Source organism: Ochotona princeps, chromosome 3 (genome assembly GCF_030435755.1).
Source record: "Ochotona princeps isolate mOchPri1 chromosome 3, mOchPri1.hap1, whole genome shotgun sequence".
Lineage (NCBI taxonomy): Eukaryota > Metazoa > Chordata > Mammalia > Lagomorpha > Ochotonidae > Ochotona > Ochotona princeps.
This window is the reverse complement of record NC_080834.1, coordinates 83,820,884-83,835,584: the sequence shown is the minus strand read 5'-3', so window position 1 is coordinate 83,835,584 and position 14,701 is coordinate 83,820,884. Positions and strand designations below refer to the sequence as shown.

Below are 14,701 nucleotides of genomic sequence, written 5' to 3'. Positions count from 1 at the left end.
TGAGTAAAAGATAAAGATGATTACTCTAGATGTTGCTCTGAAAAAGAACAAAAAAGTTGAGAAATTATGGAATAAAATTCTTGAAATAAGAACTATAAGTTTGGTATAAAATTGGATTGATATCCTGATGGCAAATATCAACATAAAATTAATGAAAATTAATCAGAAATATGAAGTGCTTAGACATAAAATAATTTTATTAAACCGAATAGCTCTTTTATAAATAAACAATACTTTCTAGGAAATTTAGGAGAAAAACAATTCCATTTGTGTTGTTATACAAAATCAATATAATCCCCAGGGATGATTGTGTGAAAATGAATAGGACATTGAACAAAAAATGTAACTAGGAGACATTTCTGTATGAGAGATCTTCTTGCTGTGAAGAAATGTTGTTATTTCAAATTAATAGATCGATTAACAGCGTTATCTAAAAAGATAAGTTCATCATTATCTGTCATCTCTGTGTTCTATAGAGTTGCTATGAACATTGAGTTGTTCAATATTGAATTATGACTCCAAGGGGGTGTGCAGGATTATGTTCTGGGATCCTCTAGTCACAATGCTCTCATCAACTATTTTCTTTATAACTTTCCTTGATAGGTGTTTCTGTTTAAAAATGCTTTTCTTAGTATATACTGTTCATTCATTTAAGTTTAACTCATGGTCAATGATACTATGATTTATGTCTGAAGGAAGGTTATCTAATATAATTAATGTCCCCTTAAGGCACATCACAGTTGTAATGCACTAAGGAGCATTAAAAGCACTGCAGCACTACATTTGGGATCATTTCAAACGATGATACCAACAAAAAGCACAAGATTGTAAAAATGGTGGAGCTAAATAGATTATAAACAGGACATTGGGTATAGCACAAGAAGTCACCTGTTCTACATGCATTTTGTTTTGCAGTTTTTTGGTGTTTTTTGAGTGTGCAGACAATTAAGAGAATTCTGCAAGTTTTGATTTTGAAGTAACAGAAAATATTTGGAGAATAAGGAAGTTTTCAATGTGGAATTCCAGCTAATGAGGATAAAGTGTGATGAGACTTAAAATTTAATTTGTGAATAGACCTAAATTTTAATTTTAAAATTAATTTGGAAAAGAGCAAAGTGGGAAACTGAGGAAGAGGATTTGCCCTCTAGCAGGCATTATAATTGATTAGAAAGTCAAAGCATTTTTACAAACCTTTATGTGTGAAAATCCAAATAGTATATCTTAAAATAATGAATAAACCATATATGACTCAGTTACTCTTGTTTTAACTTTGGGGAATATGTTCTTACAATCAAAATCAATTTCAGATTAACTTAATAGTTTAAATTTATAAATAAAAACATGAAAAATAAAGATGCATGTGAATATATAACAGACATGTAAGGTGAAAACTATTTTCCTACTTTTAAAGCAGGGAAAGGGAATGCAGAGCGATTCAATAGGCTTGACAGATGAAAAGGTGAGTAAAACAAAATCTATTTACATGAAAATGCCAGAAACGCAACTTAAATATTGGGAGAGAAGGAGAAGGTGACAAAAATAGAAGATTTCTTTAAAATACAAGCATTTTAATAAGCCACACTTAGAACAGTGTAATATCTTATTACTAGATCACTAGAAAATAGAAATAAAAGGGTTGAAAATCAAACGAGTCACAATGGAAACATGCTTAGTACACACATGAGTTGGAACAAAGAAGACATTGTTTCCTTTCAAATTATAGGAGTAAGATATATCACAGTTGATGTAGGTGAGAGTGTCAGACACAAGGATGCCCAGTCAATTGGGACTTCTTAATTGAGCCCAGGTGGCCTAATTTTAAATTTTGGCATCATTAATTACTAGCTATACAATCTTGGTCAAATTATTTGACTGTTCTGTGCCTCTAATATTCATTATTAAGTGATATACATACATATGCATATACATACCTGTGTATGTATAATATATGTTAGTATGTTTATATACACATGTATTGCTTTATATAGGAGAATTAAATAGGCTAAAAAATGTGAAGTACTGAGAACAGGCTCAGGGGACACAAGCTCAGTGAAATTTGAGTGCTATGTAGTACCAATGAAGTTAGACTTTGTTACATAGGTGGCTCCATATGTTTGTGTTGAGGCTCAGTAAAAATAATGTCCCATTGCTCACTATTGGAGCACATTGAATTAAAGCAAACCACAATGCTTTAGGAGCTGCCTTCCAATCATGACCTCTAACTTCACCTTGTTCATCCTCTCAGGCACAGGGATAGGCTCGCTTTGAATTTCCTTTAAAAACTCCAAAAACAAAATTGCTATTATCTTGAACTCTCCCTCCTAAAATCTTATTTAATGGAATGTTAATACGTAGAAAGCAAGCCTATGATGTCTTAACCTATGTGTACCAAATGCATGGTCAATTTTATTGAGGATTGTTACCTGAGAGACTGCCAGGTAAAGTAACCTCTGTCCCCAGTGACGTTCTGCCCCTCACCTTCCTGTAATTTGTTGTTACTTCCTTCACAGCCCAGAATTTCTTTGTCCCAGGTTATTGCTTTTTCTAACTATTGTTTAATACCCTTCTAACATTGTCTACAGATCCCTATGTTTCACATTTTGCTTGGCTCTCATGCTTGTGTACACATTAATATAGGATTTTTCTTCTCTTTTAATGTATTGATAGTTTATGTCAGCAGATAGAAACTGGCTAGTAATAAGCAATGAAGCTGTTCCAATTAAGTACCACCACACCCAAGCTATGTGTCATCCAAATCAAAACCATTAGAGACAGAAAACTCCTTTCTCTTCCACATTAGTGAATTTTTTGGAAAAGGGTTTAATGACCTTGTGTCGAATGTTCATATATTGTATGTATTTGTTGGGGGGGGGGGCAGGATACAGTAGAGGTCTCCAGCTGGGTTTAATACAAGGTTCTTTTTTTCAGTGTAAGAGATGAATTCAAAGCTGAGACATAGATAAGGTGCAAAGGGGAGGATTTATTTTGAGAGATTAAAGAGACAGTACACATACACAGGTAAATATGGGCATATTATGGGGAGATTCACACCTGCTCCTTAGTTTGGCCTTTATTTATTTATTTGGCTAGGGGTGGTGTCCTAATTGACAATGCAAATATGGGAGTGGAGCCAGCCTGGGCCTTACTTTACTGATGGTTTCAGGGAAGGTTTCCTTGTGTTTTCATGTAGAGTTCAGTATACACATGTTCATTATGGCATCTTCTGCATGACGGAGCAGGCTTTAGCACATTCTGTCACAGTGGGTGTGTGGAATCAGCATGGAAGGAGTGGAGCTTTACTGGCTCACAGCTGTGGCCAGGAGATTACTGGGAGTCTTTCTGCTGCATTGTCATTCATTAGTTTCCTCTTTAGTTTATGTCATACTGATCTCATTCATTGGAAACTATTTTGCTAGATTGATTTGAAATGCCAACCAATATTTATGAATTAGATGGTCCTTATATTATTTATACAGGTAACAATAAGAAACAACCATACTCACCAAAATACAGTTAAATATATTAGAGCAGTTACAAGGTTATAAATTATACTTCCTTTAAAAGGCTATCCATTTATTACAGATATTATTCAAGAATATTTAATGGCTTAAGATCACTCTGTTAACTATACAAAGCAAGACGCAGAATCACATATGCAGCAGGATCCTGATTTTGCAGAATGCTTTCTCAGGCTCTTCATCAACAGTTGTATCGTCACATTTCATTTTTAGCATTCGTCACAAACTGTAAATGTAACCGTCATTTATTTATTTTCTATTTCTCCCAATAAAATGTAAACTCCAGGTGGGTCTTTATTTGGGCAGTTTTGTTCACTAAATATATCTATTTCATATTTAGCAAAACACTGCTAATAGTAAATTATGAACGAATAGCTATTTAATGAACGGCTGAATACATGGGTTCAACAAGACATTAGAAAGGACACAAAAGGGTAAAATAATAATATATATTTTTTGTTGTGCAGTTTTGTGAAATTTTTATTCTTCCCCAGGGAGACAAAATTGCATTTCCAAGGAGGGAAAAAATCATGGAACACACATACATGGTTATGAATCCAAGTTTTACATGGGTGCCCGAAATATAGATTCTGAACACTGTCATGTCCTAAGATCCTCCATGTTTCCTCCTTTGGCATATAGTGCCCATGTCCTGATTTTATGATTGTGTCAATCTCCTATTTAAATTAGTCTACTGAGTAAATGGAGTGTTGCAACAAGCGCTACACGTTCCCTAAATCACATAATTCATGAGGTCATTTGTTTCTCCCATAGATAAGATCTTGTATTTTTGTCTTGTCTTGAAGGGCTTCTTTTCTAGACACCTTCAGCCCTAAGCTGCAAGTAGCTATCATCTGCATGTACCCTCTACCTGGACTGACTGAAGTCATGATCAAAATCCTGTTTGATCCACAACCACCTTTAATTCAACCGAGAACTTGGTCATTATAGAAACATGTATCTCTGGATCCCACCTTTGTTCTACAAGAATCTTTGTTCCTAATGCTCAGAGAATTCATGAATTAGGCCAGTTGTCTATTTTTTGCTCTGTGCTTTGTAAAAAAATTTTTTTTTGTTTTCCATTCGTGTCAGATTCGTTATCTGTGCATTGTTTAACTGGACCTGGTTGAGGGATTCTGTGTTAATACCTGCAGCAAGTTTAGGGGTGCCACTATATCAATTATCTTTCCCAGTTATTTCAAAATCCTCTGCTTTCCAGTGTATTTTGTAAGTATGTTGCTCTGTTTCATGTTGTCTTTATTTAAGACTCACACTATCATTTTAACCAGAGGAAAGTTAGTCCAACGATTTATACTATTTATTTTAGTTACTGAACCCATTCCTCCTTGATTAAATAAGCAGCACTTGTGACTGACTGTATTTGTTTTAACAGAACACAGTTAAACAGCTGTTGGATGCACCAACCTACCACATTCTCATTTTTCTTACTCTATTTTATGGAGTTCAGCACCTGCAATCCACTAATCCTCAAAGTGCACCCCATCATCTGGCTGTGGCTGCTCATTTTTTGTCCCTTTTTTGCTTTTTTTTTTTTTTTTTTAGGCATTCTCACATTTTATTAGCTACTATAGTCCAGACCCTAGAGTTACCCCCACCCCACCCCATGAAGTCAGGCTTTCCCAGGTGCTCCTGCCTTTGCTGCCTGGGCCCGCTGGAACTCCCGCTGCAGCTGGGCAAGGGTTTCCCTATGCTGCTCCGACCGCCGCTCCAGGTCCCGGAACTGGGATTCGTATCGTTTAATTTCAGCTGTGATGTAGTCCAGCCTCTTGCCCACGGTGGCCCGCACCTCCCCCAGCTCCTGCTTAACCAGCACGGGGCCCAGAAGTTTGAAGACCATGTTGGATCCATCCAGTAGAACCAGTTCCTCCTTCACGATGTTGTTTTCTGTTAACTGTGCTTCCAGCTTCTGTCTCCCTGACATGGATTTACTCAAGTCCTTCTGTAGCTGTTGGTACTTCTCCACTTCTCCCTGCAGCTTCTTCTGGATCAGCTCGGCCATGGAGGGGAGGCAAGCCCGAGGGGAGCGGGAGCAGCTCGCTGGCTCTCACCCCCGGCAAGGTGCCGAGCCCTCTTTCCAATCCGGCCTAGGACGTGGCAATCCTCTTGACAAGAGGCAACTCCTTGGGGGTACCGCAGCGTCTCTCTGTCTGGGTTGTCTCCCTTTTTTGCTTTAAAAGTACCAATCATACTGAAGAAAAAATATATCTCTAGATGTTTCTCCCCCTATTTGAAAAAGAAAAAGAAAAAGGTAGAAATTAACATTTGCTAAATTCCATTGTAAATGATAGATGGTGCCATGGTTTGGACAGGTTTGTGTGCGGGAGTCTCCCTCCCACTTACAACTGAAAACGTCCATAACAAGGCCATCCATAACAATACATCCATAACAATATGTATTTTCCTCTTTAGTACATAACTGGGTAACCTGAATAAAAGGTTTGAATTACCAAGCAGCCTAATCCCGCACATGCTCTGAGCAATGGCTGCTATTTGTGTCAAGAAAATAAAGAGGCAGAGAAAATCTGGAGAGGGAATAGAATGGAGAGTCAGGGTGCATGACAAGTTATCCTTCTTACAGGAAAGGGGGACTCATTGGAAATTAGATTCTTTTTATTAAAAAGTTAGTTTTATATGTTCGGTAAGATCATTTTTCACAGAAAAAGACTTCCAAGGTTTTTATAGGACGTTTTGTCTCTCTTCTAAATGCAGAGAAACTCCATTCTCCAACATACCTGTAACCCTTCTTTCCTCTAGCCTCCTTTCTCCATACTTCAGCATTTGGTGTTTCTAATGTGCAGTAATGGTGTAGCTGGAAAAAGCATTTATGTTCCATTTTCCCCCAATATTATTAAAACTGCTCCATCATTGCCTGTAATGGGGACGTCCGTATTTTCTCTTGCCTGTGCTCCTGACATGACATAATGCCTGCCCTTACCAGTATGCTATAATATAGAGGTAATTGAAACATAACTCACCCTAACTTACAGGCAATGCTCAAGCAGGGCCCCAGTGAGCTTTCTGAGGCTCAATGCAAGCAAAAGTTAAATATTTCTTTGAGGTAGGGTGAGAAGAAACTTAGAACCCAAAATCGAGAGATGTTGGGGAAGGGAAAAGAAAGAGTGGATTGAAGACAAGGGAAAGAGGTAGGTAAGGAGATAGACTGACAGGCAGAGAGCAAGCAAGAGCAGTTCAGGATGTGGCAGGTTCCTTAAACAGGAACATTTTTTTCTTGCTCTCACACCCTTAGGTGAGCCCATTGTTCTACTGAATCTAATAATCTGTTATGATTCTTGGAAGAGTGGCTATTTCTTGAACTATCTGAAATTGTGAGTTACCATTCAGTTCCTAGGAAATCTATACACAGCTGTATTTTCTGGGTTCGTCATTCCAAGGATTTGCAGTATTCCACCCTGCAAGAGGCCCTGAAGAAAGAAAAGGAAGGAAAGCAGGTTCTGAGTTTTCACAAGTTCATAGGCACCATGTGAAAGAGAGTGTTTTATCTAATTCCTTCAATTATCTGATCTCACCCATTGTCTTGAGGTGCTTTAATTCTGGGATCATGAGGACTAAGTTCCGAAGGTCATAAGTGAGCTCTATGACAGTGGCTCCTTCTTTCTCATCAGGGGATTGGGAATTATTCCCTGGAGCTCATCTGCTTTGCAATGCATGATTTGGTTGGATCAGGTTCCATTTTTCCCTCTGACTTGAATGCCCCACCTCTAAGTCTCTTTAAGTCCCTAGTACTATTTTCAGGTGTCAGGTGTTCTATCATTTGGCCACTGAAGCTTTACAGTCTCCTGTGTGCAATACCACTGCCGTTTCTCAGTCCTGCAGGGGAGGAGAAAAACTGATGGGTGAGAGTGCTGTCCAAGAACTGTGTGCTTCTGGAGGTTGGTCTCAGTTGGTTCGGCCTTCTGTAATTTTGTAATAGTTTATGAAAGTTAAAGCAAATAAAAATGTTAGTGAAAATTGAATTCTGTGATTTATTTTGGTGTCAAAGATTGAAATTCATACATACAAAGGGTCTTCAAAATGGTCCTTTGAGGAAAATACCTGTTTTGGGAAAAGCTGTATACATGAATTTAAAAAGTGTTATATGTAATGATAACTTAGCCTAATACTTTAATTTTCCATGAACTTTTTGACATTCGCATGTAGTCCTGCATAGGTTTTCCGTAAGGAGCAACAAAGCAAGTGTATTCTCCATGTGGTGGTCACTTGGAGTTGTTCAGTCTCGTGTTTGAGAATTGTCGCTGCCGTAACCCGCTGATTTGCACTGGCTTTAAAGAAAAAGAAATTTTAAAGTGCACAAACTCTGAGCATTCTGTCTACCTGCTCTCTCCGGTCAGCATTCCAATTTTCATGGTCTTGTCCCTTCAAAATTACTGAAAAGCAGCTCAAGTCAGAACTGAAGCTGTCCTTTTACCTCCCCTCCTCTGGGGCCTAGGAGGAGTCACGGAGTTGTATTTTCCTTGTGCCCTGAATAGATTATCTATTCAAATTCTCACATTTTACAGAGGGATGATCTCAGAAATGATAGGACCCCACTAAGACATACAGTTAATTAATGGCATCAGTGTGAGTAGAAAGAAAATTCCTATTTCTCAGTCTGATGTTGTTTCTGTCTTTGATTCTACATTCTGTTCTTCCAGGATAGAATTTTAGCAACTGCCAAATTGAAAATAGTATATATTATCCCATTCACAATGAAGGGTTAATGAATGTTGATAACTTAATGTGTTAGCATTTTTCAAGAATTTGCCATTTAACTAGCACCAAAGCGTTACATGGAAGATTGAATTTCTTAAGATAGTGTGCAAAACACATTTAGAGTGAAAGAGGTTCTGGGAAGCCATACTTTAAATTATACTACATTATTCAGGTATCCACTTCCCTTAGATTTTTAACACTGAGTTTATGGGTTGCGTAGGCTAATTGGTATAGATTTATGTCATAGAATTTACAGTAGTAATGCTGGATAGGGCCTGAGTCTTAATGCCTGCATCATCCAAGTCAGTTTGTTATAATACACAGACTGATTAACTTATTACTCACAGGTTGGGTAGCCCATTTCTTACGGTTTGGGAGGCTACCAAGTCCAATATCAGGGCATTGGTATCTGTTGAAGGCCTATCATCAGGGAAATTTTTTGAAATATCTGTAGAAAATTAAGTTGCAAGATGAGTTTATTCTGGTGCAAATAATTTCAAGTACATGTGAAGGTTTTTTATAACATGGTTTCTATGAACTTTTTGAAATCCCTTCTACATAACCATCGTTATTGCTTTCGATTCTGTATACCTAAAAAAGGTAACAACTCTGCCTTTTCTAAAAAAAAATTGCAATATATTTTACATACAGAGAAGTGAGTGAATCTTAACTATAAATTTCTTAACTTTATATAAAGAAGTTGATATAAATAGGCTTATATGCACACATCTATGACCAGTGCAAAAGACAGACTAATATTTCCAGATCCTGAAAAACTCATGTGTGATTTTTCTGAGTAATTAAACCCCTTTATCCAAAAATAACAGTAGCTTCCCTCTTTTGGCACAGGTTATTTTTCCTGCTTTTGAACTTTTACACATACACTTGTCTAATGAATACTCCTTTGTGTGCATCTTCTTTTACTCAGTGTATATAATCTGTGAGGCTCATCCATGTGATTTTGCTTATTAGTAGTTGTTCTTTTGAATTGCTATGCAGTATTCCATTGTATGAAGGTATCAGAATTTATGCTACTGTTGATAAATACTTGGTTTATGTAATCTTTCTTTAGTTACTATGAACAAATCTTTTATGAGCATCATTGTGTATGTTTTCTTGATATGACTAGTCCCCATATTTTGGGTGTTAACCCTTGAATGGAATTACTGTGTTGTTAGCATTTACATATGCTTAGGTTTTAAAGTTTCAAAATAAAGTTTTTCAAAGTGATTCTAGAATCTACTACTCCCACCAGCAATGCAAGAGAATCTCTATTGTTCTATCATATTGCCATTCCTTGGTATTCCCAGGCTTTTTAATTTAAGTCATCTTGCATATGTATTGTGGCTTTGATTTTATTTGAAACAATTGAACTTAAGAGCTTTTTCAAGTGCTTATTGCCTAAGTCAACTTTGTACAGTCTGGCACATGTTGATAGAATTCATTCAAGTGTTTATGTCAGTGTATTTAATCTACAATTAAATGAAACATCACCTTATCCTTATCCAAACTCCTGAGAAATTGCATGGGTTTTTTTGTTTGTTTGTTTTTAAAGATTTATTCATTTTATTACAGCCAGATATACACAGAGGAGGAGAGACAGAGAGGAAGATCTTCCATCCGATGCTTCACTCCCCAAGTGAGCCGCAACGGGCCGATGCGCGCCAATCCGTAGCCAGGAACCCGGAACCTCTTCCAGGTCTCCCACGCGGGTACAGGGTCCCAAGGCTTTCGGCCGTCCTCAACTGCTTTCCCAGGCCACAAGCAGGGAGCTGGATGGGAAGTGGAGCTGCCGGGATAAGAACCGGCGCCCACATGGGATCCCGGGGCATTCAAGGCAAGGACTTTAGCCGCTAGGCCACGCCGCCGGGCCCTTTTTGTTTGTTTTATACCTACTATATGTTGATCTCTTTACCTAATGCAGTGTTATGCCTGTGATTTTGGAGTGGAAGCATGCCATTGTAAAATTAAGGAGAGAAAGAGAAAAGAAGAAGAAGGAAGGAGGAGGAGAAGGAGAAGAGGAAGAAGAAAAGAAAGGAGGAGGGTGGGTAAGGAAATGTTAGCTGGAGGCAGGATAGGGTGGAAGTGTCATTATGCTCCTAGATCCATGTTGTGAAATACATTTAATTTATTCACTTAATGCAACTAAAGAAAGAAATATCAAAAAAAATATAAAAACATCAAGGATAATAACACTCTTATTTCACAGGTGGGGAAAGTATTAAGTGTGAAAATTTTTTTCAATGTGATTGACACAGAGTGGAAGCTTATTAAATCATTTCCATTTTAATTTAATTGCATTTGAGTTACAAGCATGGATCATACTAAGTCCATTTATTATCAAATACAGTTGTAATATATTTAGGTTTTGTTTATTTGCCTCATTCTACATTAACAAATCTAATGTGTCATTCATAGTGATGATTTAATGGATTATCATAAGGGATCAACTTGGGTTAAGCTTTTTAGAGGTAGGGTAGCCACTTTAGCTTTAGAGGTGGGGTAGCCCCTTTTAGGTTAACAGCTTACATGATTCAAATAAAGAATTTGAGAATTCATAGTAGAACAAAAGATGATGAAAAATCCATCCTCAGTGTTTCACCTGAGAGCATTATCTGTCACTCTAAAATTGAAATGAGAAGAATTCAAAGTTAAGAGAAAAATAGTCTGAGCCCAAGAGGCAATGAAACCTACTTTTCTGTTTTGGGAAAATTCATATAAATGCTAGGACGACTCCTTGCTGAGTATTGTGTAGGCACATTGCTGAGCCCCACAGGGGAGTATGGCAGCCTGTTACTGCTGGAAATACACACTTTATTCTTTTGCAAAGACATTTGAATGTCTCTTTATATTCTTTACTGAAATTACATTTTGTAGACAGGGTAAGACAGGCAGGTGGATTTATTGGTCTGCTTTTTCCTTATCTAGTTCCCTCAGTTGCTTCTCTTTGGGTCAAAAGGTGCTTGGAAAATTGCATTTGAAGATATAGGCTCTGCTCATGAGCTTATGCTGAGAGAGGAGAATTTTATGTGTAGTACGCACAGCATAATATGTCTATTTTCAACTTTTTTCCAATCCCCCTATGGAAGTTAATTGAATTGGTCAGAGTTTAAGAGAATTGCTTGAGTGTTTATGAAAATACACTTTGAGCAATGTTCGATTTTCTTAGATTATGAGGGAGGTGATCCAGAGAATTTCTGTAGAAGTATGGGAGGGGAAAGTGATACGTACATAAACATGAATTTTTTTGCTGGCATGTTGTGGACTTTCCTGGATCCCTCCCCCCCAGATACACGTGTCCTTCTAACCTCTGGTACCTGACAGTGTGACTGTATTTGTATGAGGCCGCTAAAGAGGTAATTAAGGTAAAGTGAGGTCAAATAAGTAAGTTCAAGTCTGATGTGACTGTTGTCCTTATAAAAAGAGAACAATAAAACCCTGTGTATGGCGCATGCTTGCACAGAGGACAGATTATGGGAAGACACACTGAGAAGGTGGCCTTTAAAAGGCCATGGGGGGCGGGGGGAAGAAATCGTATCATCTGACATCTTCATCGGGGATTTTAACTTCCAAACTTCTAAGAAGTTAGATTTTTTATTTAAGGCATTGAGACTGTGTAAAGAAGTTACGCCAGCATTAACAAACCAATATATGGGGACAAGCCAGGTTCAGTATGAAAAATTGCTGTTCTAGTGATAAGTAGCTCAGGGCTATGCGAATTAACATTCTGTGGCTGTTGAAGGTACCACATTACATGATGGAGATGTGATGCCATCAATGCTTCAGCTTATCTCCTACTGACCAAAAAAGGTAAACTGCTTAGGCTTTCCCAAGAAGCCATATTTCAAGTTCAAGAGGCCTACAGTCTTAACGGAAGTTGCACTTGGCAGTCTTTGTGCTAGATGTGTGTTACTGGCAGTGGTCACAGGCATCACCAAGGCGCTTCTAAAATCCTGTGTGCCCAGAGGATGTTAGCCACTCCTGGTTTCCATACTTAATAGCATCGCACACTAATCAACACGGAGAGGATATAAAGCTATAAATCCTGGATTCTTGGGGGAAGGATGAGCAGTTTATGTTTTCCTTTCCATCATGTCTTTTTTTTTTTTTCTGCTTCTTCAGCCCTTCCTTTTTCATTTTTGTTGCAAGGTGATTAAAAACATCAGGATTATGACTGAATAATGCAATTATGATTTGAAACAGTTAAACCTAGACCCCTGTGCTGTAGATAAGACTTGAAAATTTCTGTGGACTATTTCAGACTTGCTGGGAAGTAGTGCAGCTGGAAGCACAATAGTGCTGTGATTTCCCCCTGGGTCATACCAGTGGTGGTGATAATGAACATACTAATCAACGCAGTAGAATTAGATTATTTCAGTGTTTTGGACTGATAACCAAAATACTTCCAAAGAAATCCCTGAAATTATATTCAGGTTCCACCAGAGCAGGCTGGGCTGCCGAGTGTTGACTCAGACAGTAAGAAAGAGGAACAGATGCTATAACTTAACTGTGTCTTCTCCAAAACGAATTACCAACGTAGTGGTTTGAAGAGGGGTATGGATGATATGGGATAAGAAGTGATTTAAATGCCACCAAGACCGATCAAAAAGACTTTACAAAGCATTCAGCTTACATGGCCTTCTGTCTTCTGCCATGCGAGGTTTAAAACACTTCTGGGAGATACAGCTTTCATCAGAGCGCCAAACCTACTAGCACCTTACCTTGATATCCAGCCTCCCACGTTGCAAGAAGACAAATTTCTATTCTTTACAAATTAGACAGGAATTTGATCATGAGAACATAGAAAACAACTTTCTGTATGAAGACAACAAACTTCAACCACTCATTAGTGAAGCTATCTCAGGCAGTAATAAGAAACTGCTGTTTCAGTGGTTCCGGACTTAGAACAAATTTGGCACACAAGGGAGAGAAAGCAGCAAACTTGAGGAGGTGATGATGATTCTCTAATGAGTTCATCATCTCAACCCCATAACTTAGCTATCTGTTATATGTAGTATATTTTCATGTTTGTACTCTAATAGACTTGGCTTGGCAATACCAATGATTTCTTTTTATTTATTTATTTATTATTTTTAAGTCATTAATTACATTGTATTATGTGTCACAGTTTCATAGGTACTTGGATTCTCCCCACTCCTCCCCAAACCCTCCCACCGTGGTGGATTCCTCCACCTTGTTGCATAACCACAGTTCAAGTTCAGTTGAGATTCCCCCATTGCAAGCATATACCAAACATAGAGTCCAGCATCTTATTGTCCAGTCAAGTTCAATGGTTTCTTAGGTATACCCTCTCTGGTCTGAAGACAGAGCCAGCAGAGTATCATCCCGATCAATTAAAAGCTCCAACATACCATCAGCAAAAATTTACATCATTATGGAATTAATTGACATAGGAATGAGTAACCAATATGTTAAAAGTAAATGTGAGTTCTTAACCACCTTCTGTGACCACCTCATTGACATTTCAATTTTAGTTTATATACAACATATAACATACATAACATAACATGTTATACATAACATCATATCATCTTAAATTAAGGCAAACATGTGGTATTTAACCTTTTGGGATTGGCTCATTTCCCTTAGCATTATGGTTTCCAGTTTGGCCCATTTGGCCACAAAGAACTGCATTTTGTTTTTTTTAATAGCTGAGTAGTATTCCATGGAGTAGATGAACCATAGCTTTCTTATCCAATCCTCTGTTGGTGGGCATTTTGGCTGTTTCCATGTTTTTGCAATTACTGATTGTGCTGCTATGAACATAGGAGTGCATGTTGGTTTCTCATAAAACAAGTGTTCTGGATATATTCCTAGGAGTGCTATTGCTGGATCATACGGTATGCTGATTTTCAGTTGTTTGAATATTCTCCATACTGATTTCCATAGAAGCTGTACCAGCCTGCAGCCCCACCAGCAGTGGAGTAGGGTTCCCTTTTCCCCGCAACCTCGCCAACAAGTGTTGTTGGTGCTTTTATTCATGTGGGCCATTCTTACTGGCGTTAGGTGGTACCTCATTGATGTTTTAATTTGGATTTCCCTTATTGCCAGGGAACTTGAGCATTTTTTCATATGTTTATTTGCCATTTGGGTTTGTTCCTTTGTGAAGTGTCTGCCCATTTCCTGTGCCCATTTCTTGAGTGGCTTGTTTGTTTTGGTATTTTGGCTGTTTTGTAGTGCGCAAAGATCTTCTCCCATTCTGTGGGCTGCTTTTTTACTTTATTGATTATTTCCTTTGCTGTACAGAAGCTTCTTAGTTTGATGAGGTCCCATTTGTTTATTCTGGTCTTGATTTCTATTGCTTTTGGAGTCCTTTTTAGGAAGTAGGGACCTACCCCTAGATCTTGCAGAGTATTTCCAACATTTTCTTCCAAAAGTTTAAAGGTTTCTGGATGTAGGTTTAGATTGACCTCTGGACATACTCTAGGGCA

The 14,701-nt window shown here is 37.9% G+C and overlaps 1 protein-coding gene across 1 annotated transcript; it reads right to left on the bottom strand.

Annotated features, from left to right (window-relative positions):
- Positions 1–5,133: 5,133 nt before the first annotated feature.
- LOC101536221 (prefoldin subunit 6) lies at positions 5,134–5,691 on the bottom strand. The gene has a single exon (XM_004577884.3). It carries the CDS (start codon positions 5,536–5,538, stop codon positions 5,149–5,151), a length of 390 nt encoding a protein of 129 aa, XP_004577941.2. The 5' UTR covers positions 5,539–5,691; the 3' UTR covers positions 5,134–5,148.
- Positions 5,692–14,701: the final 9,010 nt, after the last annotated feature.

Coding starts and splice junctions, on each gene's coding strand:
- LOC101536221 (XM_004577884.3), bottom strand. CDS start 5,538: ATGGCCGAGCTGATCCAGAAGAAGCTGCAGGGAGAAGTGGAGAAGTAC.